This window comes from Crassostrea angulata, chromosome 3 (genome assembly GCF_025612915.1).
Source record: "Crassostrea angulata isolate pt1a10 chromosome 3, ASM2561291v2, whole genome shotgun sequence".
NCBI classification, from domain to species: Eukaryota; Metazoa; Mollusca; class Bivalvia; order Ostreida; family Ostreidae; genus Magallana; species Magallana angulata.
Window position 1 is genome coordinate 6,787,711 of NC_069113.1, and position 19,393 is coordinate 6,807,103.

Here is a 19,393-nt window from a genome sequence, read left to right on the forward strand (position 1 = left end):
TAAACAGTTCTTAAAATTGACAATTAAAAATAACATAAAATGAAAATATATTTACCTTCGAATTAAAACCAAATATTGAAATAAGGCCAAAATATAAAGTTTATTAATTTAGATCGCAAATGTCAAAGGTGACAATTTGCGTTTGGCTTTTGGTTTTATTTCGACGATAATTACAAAGTCACGCCCATAAAGTTAATCCCGAAATATAAAATATAATTGGATATTTAATTACTTATGGGCGTGGATAAAAATGAAACGAACAGGTAACAATCATTATAATTAGTGTTAATAACCACTGTTCAAATTATGTAATTAAGACGCTCACAGGTGCCAGGTAAGATGTCAAAACAGGTTGAATTATGTAATTAAAATACTAAGCGGTCCTGTGAGGCTTATTTAACAATTGACGTTAATTTGAAAATTAAAGAAATAAGTAATTAAAGATTTCGACATAAAAAATAATATTAACTAATTATTAAGTAAAATCATTATTGTGACATTTGCATATTCCTTTTTTTTTTCTTTTTTTTCTATTTTAAAAACGTATATACAAAATAATTTATCTACAAATTAAGAACATAACATTATTAAAATAGCATTTGATATAAATAAAATATACACAAAATATACAGGGTAAGTGATATATAAAAATATAAACAAAATATATACACGGAGCATAAAATTCTGTAACACATGCATGTATTTCATAGGGCATACTCTAAAACCTGGCCTGGTCCCACTGGTCTGGCCTCAAAGTTGGCCTAGCCTCACTTTTGGCCTCAAAATTGGTCTGGCTACAAATTTTGGCCTGGCCTCAAAAATTGGCATGGCCTCAAATTTGGCCTCTTCAAAAATTGTTGGCCTCAAATTAATTTTTATAGTTTCTTTACATATTTGATTTATTTTCAATGCACATTAAACATCCCACTTTGTGGCTTTAGTGTCTTATAGTGATAGTCTATTAAAAATAATAGTTACAATTGACACTATAGTACTAACAATGCATAATTATGACTACAGGTATGTCGAGTAATCCATTCTAATAGATTTTTATTCTTAAGAACTTAAGAAGGTGATTTTGTCTGCCATTGTATAACCATGATGACATTATTTTGTACGTATTTAGAGTAAATTGCTCTCAGGATCGGACAATAGCAATGTAACTCTTCTTTTACCAACGACTTGTTTGAGAAAAAATAATTGAAGCCAATACTTGTTCTAACCAACATCAAAGGTCACAAAATGTTTTGCTTTGTTCAAATTCTGACAATGATAATTCCCAGAGGAGAAAAATTATTTCCTAAAAATACAAGCAACACATGCATGAAACTCTACTCTTATCAGGAGGTGATGATTAATGACCATCACTGAGTCAAGTTATCGGAGGATTCAATGTGCAGTCATTTACATATGCCATTAATTATATTAGACTGCGTGAAATGTTAAATGACAGGATAGGCAATGAATCTGACCCCTATGTAGCAGATTAGATTAATATCGAATTTCTGCTGGGGAGGGGAATTTAGGCTTGATCGGTGTTGACAGGTAATGTAAACAAACTGCAAATTTTAAAGTGCATTACACAGTGATAACAATTTAATGCTTGTACCAGTTTACAAATATGTTGGATATCAATCAGGTCAGTCTCTTAAGATGATGTTTAACTTTTAAATGGGAGATGGGGGGGGGGGGGGGGGGGGCTCTTTGTTTTAAAGTTAATCGCTTTGGTATTGGCATAATCTATTCCTTAACAATAGAAAGAGCAGTACTTTACATGCATGTCATAGGTAATTTTTGTGTGTTTAGACATGGATTAAATTAATTAAACTTGAACAATCGGTCAATTGTCATAAATTATTATATATTTTTTCATGTGATTATTCCTTAAACATTAATAAAGCATTGGATTTTTAATTTCTAAAAGAAATCAGTAAAAATTCAAACTAAATGTAAGAAATTGAAAAAAGAAAAATTTTAAAATTTGAGGCCAACAATTTTTGAAGAGGCCAAATTAGGGGCCAGGCCATATTTTGAGGCCAGGCCAAAATTTGGGGCCAGGCCAAAAGGGAGGCCAGGCCAACTTTGAGGCCAGGCCAGGCCAATGGGGCCAGGCCATGCCAGGTTTTAGAGTATGCCATTTCATAGCACCTGAATTGGACACAAACTTTTAAAATGTTACGTAACTTCAGTTTATCTTTGTGCAATCACGTGTTCGTGCATTTATGTGGTAATTGAAGGCTGGACAGGATGGGGTCACCCAGAAGTAGGGCACAGGGCGGCACACAATGTGATAGCATTAGTGACGCTGACTTTGTTTTTATCCGCAAAGGGTAGGGAAATAGTTGTTTAGAGCATTTTAAAAGTTATTATCTATTTGTGAAATAAATAATTTGGTAGATGTTTTATTTGTAACGCGCGTAATTGAGCTCAAATATGTAATTAGCGGGAAAGTTATATCTCTGCATAATGAATGAAATGATGAAAATTATTTGAAGAATGTGATTAAAATACGCTGTATATACATGTATATATACCCTTAAAAGACAAGCTCATTCTTCAAAATTAATTTTATTTACAGTTCCAGTGGTAGAATCAAATAATCTTTAAGTTTCAATTCTCATTTACTCAAAGGTGTAGAAGGGTTTGACTCTTACGCTATGAATAACGAAAGTAGGCGCACAAGCAAGTTTGATGGAATCATTGAAACTGAATTTAAGAAATGAATGTCGATCTACAATATTTTATAAATTGTTCCTTACACCAGAGTTAGTATTCAACATGACAACCGCCACAACGCCCAAAGAACTTGAAAAATATGTCATTATTGTAGAGAAGTCCCATGTTAAGCCTAGAGACAAAACATCGTTTTAAAAATGTTGTGAATGAGTATCTTTTTAGATTAAATGCAACGTATTAACCGATTTTCAAGTCCGCTTTTTCTCTGGATGTATTAAAATTGATAATGAAATTATACAGCTAATCATGAGGAAACGGTCCTCACCGTCTGATCTCTGATGAATTTTGAATCAATTATTTCGACCATTTGAATTTCCAAAATCTACCGAACAAAAAAATATTGATGTTTTAGTAAAAATATTTATGAAAAAGCAATTGCCATATAAAAAAATAATTGAAAATTTGTATTTCATGTACCAAATAATTTCACAATAGAAAAGAAGTCTTTTTACTTCCAGTGCTCTGCTTTGCCAATGATGAAAAGCCATGATTGATTGATTCTGGAAAATCCAAGCAGTCATTTAAAGAACCTGAATTAAACTATAAAAAATTGTATTTTTTTGAAGTGCTTTTCAATTATTAACTTCAATTTTGTAGGTGAAAAAATAATATTCATAACTTAGTCCTTTTTGTCAGGTGTAATTAACATCGGGATCGGTAGTCTTCCTCGAAAATGAAAGAAGGCTTTTCAGTTTGAGATGGACTGTTGTTGATATTTGATTATGTCACGTGTGCGGAATATACGAAGTAAGTATGAATTAGCTGATCAAAGGTTGTGTTTGGAAGCTCTTGTTTGACGATGAGGTAGAATATTCCACCTGTGTCGATTTTCATGAAAACATAACATAACAATAGCCGATAAAGATTATTTGATTTACAACGTTGAAAACACATGGTTTTATTTAACATCTATGAAATGATTTAAGAAAGATTTTACATATGGTGCATTTTAATATTACCTTTCAGAGTTATTTTCGGTTGTGACGTCATTACCGAAAATCAATAGGTTTTCCACTTCAACTCTCCACATGTCTAATGTACAGTTATCAGTAACTCCAAATGAAGCTTTAGTTGATGAGAAAGTCAACATCAGAGTGGATGGACTGCCCAAGAATGGACCAATCACAATCAAAGCCTCATTACAAGAAGGGTCCCTGCGATTTTCATCATATGGATGTTACACTGCAACAGACGAAGGTTCTGTCGTTGTTGGGGAACAAAAATCTCAGCTAGGAACTTACAATGGTATGTATAAATTTGTATTTTGTCCTTATCAAAAGAATTTTAAAAAGGGATGATTTTTTTTATAAAGAACTTTGTATTTTAAGCTCACCTGAGCCAAAAGCTCAAGTAAGCTTTTTTGATCAGGTAAAGGGATTCAAGTTTATTAAAGGGTACCTGCAGTGCCGGTCAATTTTTGATATAATGGAGATCTATGTGTAAAAACATCATCCTGAAAATTTTACATCGATCGCATAAGTAGTTTTCGAGATAATTGGGGAAAACCCGATTTCACACCTGAACAAGTTTTGAATCAAGCCGTTTTGGCGCGAGATGAACTGTGACGTCACGGGGTCAACGCCGCTGTATGAGAAACAGGAATATCGTATGAAAACTGTTCGTTTTCTTGCATTGTTTAATCGATATATGAATATTTTTTTCTTTTATTTTGTTTCCGTATCAACCCTGGATGACTAATTACAGTACAGGCAACGCGGATCCCGTATTGGCCCGCGTTACCGTCACGGTATTTTTATCGTTCCCGCGATACACCATCGCGGTTTTTGATCGCGGTATGGATAGCAACCGTGATGACACCGCGACGATGTGATTTACCGTTATTCCTGCTGCTGCTTGTTGTTGTTACTTTACCTGTACTGTACATTACAGGCAATGCGGGTCGCGTAAATCCACGTCAAATATGCGACTTCAGATTTGAGCATAACAGCTGCATTGTAAATAAATTGTGGTCCATATTATTATAAAATTAATAAACTATATTTATGAAATAGAATTTCATGAAATCGGAAACTACATTCGAATTACAACATAACATGATTATTACGCAGTTAAATTTTGTGATGTGTAAATAAGAACACACATCTTTTTATTTGACGTGCTTTTTTCAGTTATTATTTCTATTAGTTAATAATCCTGTTTTTATAACAATCTTAAAATTAAATATTTTCATTAGATGAACTCGTATCAAGGCAGAGCAATTTCATCTTCTCGTTTTATAATTTGACACGCATAGCGCCGTAAACTGTCAATACTTGTGTATGTTTTAAATTTAGAAATGAACAAATGTCGGGAATCAACTAACAAATTTATTTTTCCATTTTATGATAATATTATCATTCATATATAAAGTTGGTGCTGCGTTAAAGCACATGGAATCATAACGTGTTATCAGTATGCGTTTCCTGTGTATACATATAAAGTTTAAGTCACGATCATTTTCTGTGTATACTTGTACATGTAGTGATTAACAAACTCAGGGTAGAAAACAACATGCCCTTGAGGGTTTTCACACCTATTCACGACAAAAGAAAAAGTCTACATCGCGTACGGCTTCGACTAATCGCACAACACCTTACAGGAGAGAGAGAGAGAGAGAGAGAGAGAGAGAGAGAGAGAGAGAGAGAGAGAGAGACGTTTGGGCGTAATTTAACGTACAATTATGTGAAATATACTAATATCCAATACTAAATATTCATAAAATTAGTAATGATAAAAGAATATATATGGTACACTGTGATTGAATCCATCATGCAATTTCAGATTTGAGTCCACGTGCTGCACCTGTCAATCAAATCAGCCCGCTAGCTCTACCACGTGTTTTCTCCATGATAAAGTTTCGTTCTATTAGTTTTATTTTTTATAAAGAAAATAAGAAGTATGTTTAGCAGTTAAGTTTTTTTTTACAATGTTCGTGATGCATGATATACTGTGTTTGGAAAGTTTATTTCGTTGTGTTTTTTCTCTATCGCTCGTTTAGTTTATAATGGAGGTTTTTTGCGGGAAGGAACATCTTCAACACGTTTAGCGGTTAAAGAACGCTGTAAATTGAATTATTTATTTGATATAACTATTAGTAAAATTGTTTGATATGCATGTAGAAATCTTCTTGGTCAATCGTTACACAGATTATCTACCTGCCTCATTCCTGTGTATTCTGTGCGTTCAAGCGTAGAGTGATTTCCTGTCAGTGCGACGGTTTCACACCTTTGTGTAAAACAATTGGGACTAAAGTCAAATAAGTTAACTTCGACAGTCATAAAGCGGTGGGGGGGGGGGGGGGGGGGTAAGGTTACAATAACAGGAAACGGGTTTACATATTTGTAGTAGCTTTCAATAAAATTACATGTACATGCACACATAATTTTTTTTTTATCGGCATGAAATATCAACAGCAAAACTTTCAAAGTATGTTCTTAATTTCTTTGAAATGTGTAAGAACATAAGAACGGTTTAACAACATTTCCTTCTCAAAAAAATTATTCAGTTATTCTGTTAAGAGAGAGAGAGAGGGGGGGGGGGGGTGGGCTCAGTCGCGAGCGAACGCTAACCTCCGTCACGGCGGGTAGCTGGTACACCATCACGACACCATGACATGGGATACCCAGAATATCTTTCAATTACATAATTTAATGCAACTCTGGGTATCTCTAAGGCTCCTTACTCTATTTGTTATAATTCAGTTCAGAGAGATACACGTTAATGAGATTTTTCGCATTACAATGGGGCGTATTCGAAGGTGGCAAAGAAGTTGATGAGAAAGGAGAGGCTGGTAGACACTCGGTATCTTCCATCTCTCGCAGCTTGGCCCTCATGTCCTGCTCACATCCAGCATGCAAGACCACAGCTCGATCGACTTCCTCAGGCCGGCCCCACTGAACGTCATACTTATTTCCACACTGAATATTGAAGTTAGACTAAGTCTTGAAGAACACACGGCTTCGCACATAAAGATTGTCGTCGCAAACGTAACGCACTAGAAAGTGGGAATCCTCGCGCAATGACAAACGACGAGCCATACATGTACCTAAAGTAACGCAACACAAATTCACTAAAACGTGAATTCACAAAAAATGTTCTTTACACGTAGAAGACCTTGTAAGAAATGAACGGAACGTACTAAAAATACCGGGTTGGTAATTTTATAGGAAGCCCTAATTTTTAATCACTTGCTCATCATTAGTTGACACGCATGGACTTCAACAACAAACAATACAAATGTAGGCGGACCAATTAATTGTTAAGAAAACACAATCACACTGCTTACACATTTATAATTATATTGGCAATTAAAATCATTCCATGATGATTTTTGATTTAACGACCTTTTTAAAATATGATAATGGATTCGAAAATATTTTATTTGCAATTGCTGCACAAGTATTGAATTAAATACTTTTATAATTTATTTAATAGCTATGAAATAAAAAAAATAGTAAAAAAGACTCCAAGTATTTCGATTATAGACCCTGTCAAAATCTGGTTAAATATCGTTATTAAATATAAAGAAACATGCAATTCATTTGTCATTCGGGGAGATAACTCCCGCTATATACGATACTTTTCCATCGATAATTTTACCGTGGCGGGGACAGGTAGATGATGAGTTTACCGTGATGGGAACGCGGTATACCTGTCTCACCTGGCCGATCACCTGGATGTGTTTATACCGTGACGGGGCGCGGGAAACACGGGATCCGCGTTGCCTGTACTGTATACTGTCGTTTGAGTTTAACCCGTATTTTATCGAACAAAAATGCTGAATTTGGACAATTGTTTGCTTCATGAATTTCGTCAAATGTGTAACACATTTTACATATAAATGCACACCATATGTAGCAAAATGACAATTAATCAAAGCATTATTGTTATACGAAACATATTTTGTTAATATTGTCATTCTTTCGAATGATTTCTCAGTGACATTATTAACTGATTATAATAATAATATTGATAATACATAATGATATTTCGTAAAAGGTAACTCGGGGTCTATTCCTCGTATAAGGCATAACATTACAAATGATGTCGCCCGATTATTCAATAATATTGATATCGGACCAATAACAATCAAAATAGTATGCATTCTTTAACAAACAAACACGGGATTATAAACGGAACAAGGCGAAAGTCCAAGATGGCTGCATGCATGATTATGTCTGTCTCGTATTCTTTTAAAAATACGATAATGGAATTTAATTTTACATTTTTTACATCCTTTGTCAAAATGTTCCAGTTTATTTAGATTTCATAATGATTCGTTGTCAGTATTACAATTTAAGCTATACGGAGTTATAAAGCGTTTAATTGCTGACCATAGCGCTCGAAAAAAAGTTGCACTTTATTAAATAACAAATTATAAATCCGAAATAATTACTTGATCACATAAAAAAGGTTTCAATTGCAGAATTGTAAATTTTTGTCATTATTTAAGTGATAAGATAAGTAACAATAAAGGCATTTACTTTGAACATTAGTTTTACTATTCAATAGTATCATGCATGCTTCTTTAATCACTGATTGTCGGACTATACACATGTTTTAGCTGACGAATGCTTGATTTTACACAGTCTAATTTATTTTTCTGTTTTATCTTTTAACAATTGAGTAGCTAATTATACACAAATGAATTTACCAGTCTAGAGGTGTGAAACCCTCTCTTTGTTCACCAGACTCGTGTACCTTGTGTATACATACCCCAGATACACGTGTGTCTGGAGCAGTGGCTTCGTTAGTTTACCTGTTTACCTGTGTCATTATCTCGGATCACTCGTGTGTGAAAGGATATTATGTAATCAATAAAATGAATAATGAACATAAATTTGCCCATGTAAGCGTTTTAAGATATCGTATTCATCGGTAAAAAGGCGACGAGAATAACAAATTTTAAAATCGTTTAAAAAGAAATCAGATTGTAATAAAATAATAACGGATACAAATTTCTAGATCTACAATACTTAAATTAACAAAATACGTCAAAACATCAGACCCATATCAATCATTTTGGCTGAAAAATCAAATTTAATTTGTATAGCTTTGTAAGGAAATTTCCGTCGTGTTGACCTCGTGACGTCACTTCCGCTGAAGCCTCGTTATCGCCTAATTCTGTTTTTTTCTTGATTAGATTTCCCAAAGCAGGTAAAAATAGCCACTTTGAAGGGGCGTAACTTCATTATTTTTGCACCGATTTCGATGCGGTTTTTTGCATTAAATTTTGGTAAATAAACTCTTTAACATATGTTTCACATCGGATGGGCTGCAGGTACCCATTAAAATGAAAGGCCAGGCCCTCTTCAAAAGGAGATAATGAAGAATTATTAAAAATGTTGGTATCTTTTAAAAATATTTTTCTCAAAAACTTATTGGCTAGAAAAAGCTGAAACTTTTGGTGGAAACATCTTTATGAAGTGTAGATTAAAGGTTGTTCAAGTCATGATTCCCAGGGAAAGGTGGGGTCACAATAGATTGTCTAATTATTTCATAATTTTATATATAGTAAAATCTTCTTCTTCTCAGAAAAAGCTAAAAGCTGTAACTTGTGTGGAAGCATCCTTAGGTAGTGTAGATTCAAGTTTGTTCAAATCATGATCCAAGGACGTAGGGTATGGTGACCATTTGCACTGTGTTTCATTTATATGCAAGAATTTTGACATTTCTTCATTCTCAATAGTTTAGACTGGCGCCCTGGACAATTATTGGGCCCCACAAGAGATTCAAAGTCTGTTATAGATTTTATATAGAAACAGTTGTTTAAGATCTTCTTGAGAATTACTATGTCCTATATGTAATATATGACTATGAAATCATCCAATTACAATAGAAATTCAATATTTTACTAATTTGTACATAGTTCGTGTATGAGTCCATAAAGCTGGTTTTATTATGGCTATTGTTGCTCAGGTGAGCAATGTGGCCAATGGGGCTCTTGGTCTTTTTTTTAACTGAAGTTCAAATTGTAGAATTCAGAGACTTAAAATGAATTTTAAAAATCCAGATGTTAAAAGCTGTTGTTCTTGCATGATGGATAAAATTCTGTCCATATATGAATCCTTTTCTTTTATTTAAGTATTGACCCCACATGTTGCTGCTCTTACAATATAGATAAGACTATTAATATTTGTTTATTAAATCCTTTTCTCTTATTTAGGTATTGAGCCTATGGGATTATTTTGGAGCATGAAACCTGAACCCTCCTGCAGACAAAATGTAAGACTGCTTAAAAAGGACATAACTAAGCCAATAGCAGTGGATCTGTCTGTGCTGGAGGGACACCTTTCATGGGAGGATCTTTTTGATCCTCCCCCACAACCACTGGCGACAGTGAATGTTCTCCGTTGGTACAAACACAAGAGTGTGCGACGAGAGAGAGTGGTTGAGGGAAACATCAGGGGAGCAATCTTCACTCCTCCAGGTACATTTCTGTATTTAATGGCATCATGCTGTTAATATCTTTAGTGCATCAATATAAATAAATCTAGCTCAAAAACATAAACTGAGAAAAATTTGAAATTATCACAGCTTTTGAGTAACTTTTTTTTTTTTTATGAAACTTGATCTGCAACTTTCAATTGCAAGTGCTTTTTGGTCTTGGATTTTGCTTAATTTATTTACAATGAATCTTAATTTAAAAAAAAAAAACAATTCTTTGGGCAAGTTAACAACTGAAGATTTTTATAAGTATACTGATAGACGGAGGCATCATTTCGGAGGATATTAATCTAATACGGTGTACATGTAATCAAACTATCGAAGTACCGACGGGATTTGAAATTATTGATTAATATTTATCTTAAGATCAATGATATTTAATTTCGAATGATAGAAGTTTGTTACCCGTATTTGAATTACTATACTATGAATTTTCGGGCTTTTCCGACAATTTTAAGAATCCCGGGAAAACACCATGTGAATCACGTTGTGTAATATTTATAGATAAACTAATTAATTCCATCGAACTTATGTATCAGAAATAGAATTATTTCCGGAAAATTGAATGGATCCAAGCAATATTTAATTCTAGTCTCATTTAAAAAGACCTTCGGTTGTCTCCATAAATCTCTGACAAGCAAGAAAGACTCTCTGCTTGTCGGAAATTTACAGAGACAGCCGAGCGTCTGGTTGAACAAGACTATATTGAACTCTGGTGTAGGATTACATATGACTACAAAAAATATCTAAATTGTTTGTACCATTTAAATCTGATGATTTTCAAAGTATTTATAAACGAGTTCTATGCATACATGCATAGGAATAGTAACATTCAGAAATATGCTAATTCAAATCCACGCCAACCTGTTCAAAAACTAAATTCTGCCAAATATCGTACACGCCAAATATAATATGTTTACAGTATATTTCTAGTAAGTGTTTCCAAAAATTATGGAATGAAAAATATATATTTAAGAGATGCTACAGCTTAATTTGCGCAAATAACGTGAAATGAAAATTGACCCATAACTTACCTGAAATTTCAAATACTGTAATAAATGCCTTGTAAAGTTTGAAAGTTCTCAATTTACCGTTAAATTAATCATTTCGGATGGTCCAAACTGTAATTATTGCTAGCTTAGCCTTTTGATCAACAGCTTGGTGCATCAATAGTGAACAATTCAGCGTGCCTTTCTGCAAGGGGGTGAAAAGACTACAAATTTCAGATTTTAATTGTGGTGTAAACCAAATTTTAAAGGTATAAATTTTGAATTCTGGAAAAGTCTTTAACACGCAATTGCATGCTTAATATTGCTGTAAAAAGATTCAATCTTTCGGTACATGTATAACTTCTTTTCTTTTATCTAAATATATTTAAAAAGGGAAATAACCAAGATGAGGAGAATTTGCTGTAAAGTCTCTTTAAAGCTAATTTTAAAAATACTATACTGTTAGATCTTGTAATATCTCCTAATTCACTTTTAAAAGAAAACATGTACATTCTGTCAAATATTTTCACACTTTTCACCCAAAATACTCTTATCAGCTTGCAAAAACACACTTACTTCCCGACTTACATATACTTTGAAATCAACAGCGCTGGCCAGACATACAGTATTAATCAAGCCTCACCGCCCGTGGCCTGGGTACTCTACCTATGCACCTATTGACTATGGGGTTTTTTTGCATTAAAGGGTGTAATCTGGATGTTTGTTTGCTAAATTATTCTAATAGTAGGTTTAATATGCATGAATAGCAAAACTAGATGAAAATATGTCATGCTACGATCACGGATGTCAGTACTTAATTGGGGGAATATTCAAGCTTCATTTAGCAGTGGTTCAACTTGTTGAATAATCATTTTATTGGATCGATGGGGTGGTGGGGCTACATGTATATACCGTTAGCTACATGTATACATAGAAAGATACGTAGGAGATTAAATGATAATGTGCAATTAATATATGATCCAGACAAATCTATTGAATATCATAATTATTCAATATTTCAGTCAACACTAGATTGTTCTTGAGGAATCCTCATTATTTGATGTCACGGACAGGAGGCTGTATAAAAAGTATAAATAGCCACTATATGATTGCACATCATTGCTATTCTTAAACTCATGCATATTCATACTTACTAGGAATTTGACGTATGGACCAAAATTTGCAAGAGAAATTATATTTATTAATTGCAATATGTGTAGTTCTATTTATTGTATATTTTGTAATTGCAAATACGATATTTTTTTTGAAAATAATATTGAAAATATGAATCCTAAACGAATGTACAAATATTGCTGCTAGGTGGTTCCGTCAAATCCACCAAGTTCATTATTGACGTCACATGCAAGCTGACCGGTCTTTCTAGCTGACCGGTAGCAATAGAGGAGGCTTATAGGCTAAAAATACAGAAGTTGGAATGTTATCCAACCTCATTATCGAATGCCATTTGCTTTCAGGACCTGGTCCCTTCCCTGGAGTGATTGACTTGTTTGGCAGTGGGGGCGGACTGTTTGATCACAGAGCAGCTTTATTGGCTTCCAGAGGATTCTGTGTGTTCGCTCTGCCATTTTTTGCATATGAGGACTTACCAAAGTCTCTACCAGATGTCTCATTAGATTATCTAATTGTAGGTCAAATTACTAGTACATCATATATGTCAGATGTACTAAGTGTAGAAATTATATTCAGCTTGTAGAATATTTGGCAGAAAATGATTTTTCAACTAATTAGTGAATATTTTATTTAGGGCATCTCTGAATGTACCTTCTATAAATATGTTTGATGTTTAGCATTATACTTGATTTAGCAGAAGCTTTTAAAACTTGCATAAAATTTAATACTATTGTATATTTATCTGCGGTTGTTTTTTAAAGGAAAGTACAGAATGGTTTGCAGGATTACCTAAAGTCAAGAAGGATGGTATTGGTATTATTGGACTCTCTAAAGGAGGGATGTATGCTCTAGAGCTGTGTAGACAGGTGTCCCAGGTTAGAGAACATTGTTACAGGTACCTTTATACAGGGTTGTCTCTAAAAATTGAAGTAGAAGGAAAAAATAAAAAAAGTAATAAAAGGAGGTCTGGTGGTCAAGCTTATAGCTAGATTGTTTTTGGAATGCAAAAATAGCCGGGTAAATACATCACTTTAGGGGGGGGGGGGGGGGGAATTCCCCGCCCCCGGGTCTTAGAGACAACCCTGCCTGTAGCAGCCATTATTATGTCCTGATGTGAACATAACACAATTGATTCTGTCCTCAGTTCCATTTATATGCTGTTGATTGATTCATCATTGAAATTAGTTTTTGAAATAAATGAATTTTGAACAAAATTATGTGCTACAACTATACTTTTTCAGATAAAAGCTGTGGTTTTGGTGAATGGTGTCTCATTTTACTCTGATGTTCCTCTGAAATATAGCAAAGGAGACATTATGAATAGCGAGTTAGTTTACCTCAGTTATAGTCTGTCCCAGGTTTTTATTTCCATCACATTTTGATAATTTTTAATGAGAATACCTGTCAAAGAGGTATAATTGAAATCAATACCAGAGGAAAAATCAAAGATTTGTTCATCATTTTTTACCTGCAGATATTTAAATGAATGAAAAAAAAATTCTAATGGAGATTTATGATTGGAAATGTTTACATCTTTTCTTCTTTCAGAAATACTCATGATGCCTTGTACAATTTGTCAACTTTATAATCCGGATACTTTTCATGTCAATTGCAATGACTTTCTATTTTTCGTTGTTTATTGAAACCTGAAGCAGCAGAGGGGGCGTTTGAAAACAATAAATTGTACTTTTTAGCCCACCTGAACCGAAGGTTTAAGTGAGCTTTTCTGATCACCCGTTGTCCGTCGTCTGTCTTTCCGTCTGTAAACTTTTCACATTTTTGACTTCTAAAACTACTGGGCCAAATTTAATCAAACGTAATATTAAGCACCCCTATAGAGAGGGAATTTTAAATTGTAAAAATAACGGACTAAACCCTTTTTAAAAGGGAGATAATTGCAAAACATTGAGAATAAGGTGTACCGGTACTGTATGTCTTTAAAAATCTTCTTCTCAAGAGCCATTGCACCAGATGTGCCACTATTTACACAGAAGCTTGTATATACATGTATATTGAAGACTTTAAATTGTAAAAATTGAGACCCCCCCGGACAAAAACTGGGACCCTAGACGGGGTTCAAAGCTTAACATAGAAATAAATAGCAAACATGTTTAAAAATCTTAACTCTTTTCAAGAACCATTAGACCAGACATGCCACTATTTACACAAAAGCTTGTATATATAGTGAAGATTCTAAATTTAAAAAATCGTGAGCGCTGGACCAAAACTAGGGCCCCTGGCGGGGTTCAAAGTTTAACAGAAGTAAGTTGGAAAATGCTTAAAAATCTTCTTCTCAAGAACTACATTGCAACAGTTTGAGGGACTACTATGCAAGCATCCTTGGCTATTGTAGATTCTAAATTTCTGTTGTAAAATTGTGTCTCCCAGACTACCTGGGTAATATGGGGGCCCAAAGAGGGATTCAAAGTTTAACATAGAAGTATATATTGGGAAAATGTTTAAAAATCTGCTTCTCAAGTAGATGTACTACAGTGTTACAATTTATCAGATACCTATGCAAAGATCCTCAAATATTGTAGATTCTAAGATTGTAAGTTTTGACCCCTATACTAGTATTGGGACCCCAAGAGGGGTTCAAAGTTTGACATAGAAGTTTGCAAATAAAAATGTTTTGAAATCTTCTTCTCGAGAGGGGTTCAAATTTTAACATAGAAATATATGGAGAAAATGTTTTACAATCTTCTTCTTGAGAACTACAATGATACAATTTGTGAGATAACTATGAAAGGATCCTCAATTGGTGTAGATTGGTAGTTGTTAAAGCCAACCATGAACCCAGGACCAATACTGGGGCCCCAGAAAGGGGTTTAAAGTTTAAAATAGAAATAGCATATGCTACGAAATAAAATATTACAAGGAACTGTTGTTCAGGTAAGCGATGTGGCCCATGGACCTCTTCTTTCATTCTAGTGGATGAGCATAGTTAGGGCACAAAGTTATTTTTGATTTTTCAAAATATTACGCAAAAAGTGATAGAAGCAGAAACCTGGGATAGAGTATAGCAGTGTATTTATTGATGTGATTCCACTTAATGAAAACATTACAATGATTACCACAGTAATCTTCCAAACTGTTTCAGATTTAAATTTGATAAAATTATTACAACACCAGAGGGGATAGATTTAAAAGAATGTTATAAACCCACAGATGATGAATTCATAAAGGTATGTATAAATGTCTATATGAAAATCAGTTATGTTAAAATAGTTCTCATTAGTCAAGTTACATGTACTCGAGTTTTTAAAATCCACTTTGAAATGCATCATTTACCAATGTCTGGTTTTTAAAGTGACAAAATTTATTCAAATGCCTACAATAAGTAATGTTTAATAAATGTTGTTAAATAGATTTTTATTACAGTCATATTGTGTTGCTGTTGTCCGTCTGTCGGTCGTTTGGTCCACCAATAGTTTTCATTCATTTCCTTTGCAGAGATTGCATGTATTAAGATGAAATTTGGTATAGAGATTTCTTATAATAATATCTTGATCAAGTTCGATTTTAGGTATGATCGAGCAATTTTCAACAGAGTTATGCCCCTTGGACTTCGTAAAATTCCATTTATTTGAAGTTTCCATCATTTACTTAAAGTAGCACATGTAGACTTATTTGGTATACATATTTATCATGATAATATCAATAATATCAAGTTTGATTTTGGGTACGGTGATGCAATTGTTGTCAGAGTTATGCCCCTCGGACATAAAAAAAATTCCAATTATTTGGATATTCCGCTCATTTTCTTTGCAGAGATTGCACGTGTTGAAGTGAAATTTGGTATACAGATTTATCATGATGATATCTAGGTCAAGTTTGATTTGGGATGCACGTGCAATTGTTGACAGAGTTATGCCCCTTGGACTTAGAAAAATTCCACTTATTTGCAGTTTCTGTTCATTTTCTTCGTGAATGTTTCCGAGGAAGGGGGGCATAAGTGTTTCACAAACATCTCTTGTTCTTTTGAGAGTCATGACATGTAAGGATCCTTTTGTTATCATATGCAACCATAGGTAGAATGATAGCACGGACCACAAGAACATCAGACTTCTTTATATTCAAGCTGCCTCCCTTCTTTGTAATGTACTGATGAGCCATGAAGGAAGCAATGCCAAAAAATTTAACATAATCCGCTGACGCAGGATAAGTTTATTTTTTTTAACGCATTGCTATACTCACTTGTAGCACTAAAGAAAGAATTTTGCTTTGAAATGTTTAAAAAACAACCATTACTGGACTTTCTCCTTTTGCACATGGGGGAGAGTGAAGCCAATGTGTTGTGTATCCCTTTCTTTTACAGGTGTGGGATAGTGAAGCCAATGTGTTGTGTATCCCTTTCTTTTACAGGTGTGGGATAGAGAAGCCAATGTGTTGTGTATGCCTTTCTTTTACAGGTGTGGGATAGTGAAGCCAATGTGTTGTGTATGCCTTTCTTTTACAGGTGTGGGATAGTGAAGCCAATGTGTTGTGTATCCCTTTCTTTTACAGGTATGGGAGAGTGAAGCCAATGTGTTGTGTATGCCTTTCTTTTACAGGTGTGGGATAGTGAAGCCAATGTGTTGTGTATCCCTTTCTTTTACAGGTGTGGGATAGTGAAGCCAATGTGTTGTGTATCCCTTTCTTTTACAGGTGTGGGATAGAGAAGCCAATGTGTTGTGTATGCCTTTCTTTTACAGGTGTGGGATAGTGAAGCCAATGTGTTGTGTATCTCTTTCTTTTACAGGTGTGGGATAGTGAAGCCAATGTGTTGTGTATCTCTTTCTTTTACAGGCAGGGGATAGTGAAGCCAGTGTTGTGTATCTCTTTATTTTACAAGCAGGGAACAGTGAAGCCAATGTGTTTCGTATTTCCCCCTTTTACAGGCGTGGGAGAGTGAAGCCAGTGTGTTGTGTATCTCTTACAGGCATAGAAGAGTGAAGCCTATGTATTGTGTATCTCTTCCTTTTACAGGCATGGGAGAGTGAAGCCAGTGTGTTGTGTATCAATGGAGAGGATGATGGATCACTTGACTACAAGACCAATGAACGCTTCCTGGAGCTGGTCCCTGAAGACCAGAAGCACCGGTTCCAGATGATCAAGTACCCCAGGGCTGGCCATCTAATTGAGCCTCCATACACACCACACTGCCGCTATTCCTTCCACAAAGTCTTCCGTAAGTCCTGGAGTAAAAAACATTTATACTGCATGAAGTTGATTTGCTCATGATTTTGATATGAGACTCTTAAAACACTCCTCTATGCCTTTTAATACAATTTACCTGCCATTGCATATTGGGTTAATAAGAAAATTATTATGAAAAATTAAGTTTTTTCAATTTCAGAGTTTGATTTTTTGTGGGGAGGAGAGACAAAGGGTCACAGTGTTGCCCAGGAGGATTCTTGGAGGCGGATCCTGGACTTTTTCTCCCACCATCTAAACAGCAAACAGACATTGAATAACAGTGTTTATAAGCCCGCCAGTAAACTTTAGAACTGGAGGGTGTGGATCAAAGTATTTTGTGCCCCAGGCAATCAGTAAACTTTAGAACTGGAGGGTGTGGATCAAAGATCCAAAGATGAAGATCTACATAGTCGTGCATCATATTTAAAACAATCGTCTGCCGATTTAAATTGCAGAGAAAAATTAAAATTGTGACTAAAATGTGATAGCAAAGCAAGTTTACCTCAATTTTAGAATCTACAATAGATACATGTAGATTGATTCTATTATTAGCTCTAGTTGTGTGTGAGACATTTCATCTTAGTGTACATGCCATATAATGAACAACTGTCTAATTGTTTTGGCAGTTAGTTTGGGTTTGTTAGTATCTGTCTGTCTGTGTATCTGTCACGAATCATAATCAATGGATTGTACATCTATATAAAGGTACAAGTATCTATAGTACACCCATGGGATGTGAATGTTTATTTACATTCCCTGATGTATTTGTGAGAAAACACACTAAAATGCCATTTTTATATGAATTATATATCATATGATATTAAGAAAATACTAATTATGTAACCATGCACATGTATACAGTTTAAGTCAACAAAGACTAGTAACAAGTTTTTATGCATCCCTACATCAGCGCGTCTTTTAACCACAATGAACCACATTGATACCACAATGAACTTTGTTAAGATGATAAATGTTATTCAAAAGGTATAAAATTTAATTAAAGTTTAAATTAAGGTCAGACACGACCTATCATCGTTATTTTAACTTTTTTATCTCCGCAATGTGAAGATTTCCATTTCTGTAATTCTAAATGTACATATTCATGTTATTTGATAATTTTCTATATAAATACAGTATATAGTTTATGTTGAAAATGTCAACGACATTATCAGTAAGCATTCAATTGCCTTTTGCATGCTATTAATCCAAAAAATCAAAATATCTAACTCCAAAAATAGCCTGGTAATGCACTCTGAATTGCAAGTAAAGAAGAAATGTTATATCAAGAAAAAAAATCTTAACCTGAGGAACGTTGTGTTTGTCCATAAATATATCTTAAAAATGTCTGACGGCATGCTGTGTTACATTTCCAATTGTGTATGTGTATGTTCAGGTACACACGTCATATTTCATTCATTCAGAATTCAATTGTTTAGTACATGTAACGTTAAGATGGTGGTATATATAATAGATGTGTAAAGCATGAGTAAAAAAAACCCATCTATATACATGTACATGCATAAGGTAAATTTTGATATATACATGTAAATATAAATTGTAAATATTATTATTTAATTAAAGCTTGATATAATGAGTTAAGTTGTCGTATTGTTTGACTTTTAAAGAAATCAAACATTATATGACATTGATTAAATGGTTGAATAAAATAATTTTACGAATTTTTGTAATCTTTGGGTTAAATTTGTGCTTAATTAAGATGTGCAGCACAACGGTAATAATAAACGCACATTCTAATATATCGAAGAAAAAACAAACAAAAGAAGGGTTCAACTCTCAATATTACCAATGTCCATAGAATCTAGACCAGAAAAGGGAATAAAAGTATGTACGGAATTTTAAAAAAAAAAGTGTCATCTAGATTTGTTTGATAACTGAAGATTGCATCATCCTTT

General features: G+C 33.9%; 1 protein-coding gene across 3 annotated transcripts; it reads left to right on the plus strand.

The window, feature by feature from the left end:
- The first annotated feature begins 2,245 nt into the window (after nt 1-2,245).
- LOC128175585 (acyl-coenzyme A amino acid N-acyltransferase 2-like) lies at nt 2,246-19,163 on the plus strand. Of its 3 annotated transcripts, XM_052841335.1 has the most exons (11): nt 2,246-2,330; nt 3,373-3,483; nt 3,703-3,981; nt 9,902-10,165; nt 12,194-12,259; nt 12,647-12,816; nt 13,064-13,177; nt 13,544-13,629; nt 15,403-15,487; nt 17,271-17,472; nt 17,641-19,163. In XM_052841335.1, exons 2-11 carry the CDS (start codon nt 3,459-3,461, stop codon nt 17,787-17,789), a joined length of 1,440 nt encoding a protein of 479 aa, XP_052697295.1. In that variant the 5' UTR covers nt 2,246-2,330; nt 3,373-3,458; the 3' UTR covers nt 17,790-19,163. The 3 variants fall into 3 exon arrangements, with proteins under 3 accessions (XP_052697295.1, XP_052697296.1, XP_052697297.1); XM_052841337.1 differs by lacking the exon at nt 2,246-2,330 and having other exon boundaries at nt 3,452-3,540; XM_052841336.1 differs by lacking the exon at nt 12,194-12,259 and having other exon boundaries at nt 2,249-3,483.
- The last annotated feature ends 230 nt before the right edge of the window (nt 19,164-19,393 follow it).

Bases quoted from the DNA above. Each gene is read 5' to 3' on its own strand.
- LOC128175585 (XM_052841335.1), top strand. From the start codon at position 3,459: ATGTCACGTGTGCGGAATATACGAA. The intron at 3,484-3,702 runs GTAAGTATGAAT...ATTACCTTTCAG, and splicing joins ACGTGTGCGGAATATACGAA to AGTTATTTTCGGTTGTGACG. The intron at 15,488-17,270 runs GTATGTATAAAT...TTCCTTTTACAG, and splicing joins CAGATGATGAATTCATAAAG to GCATGGGAGAGTGAAGCCAG.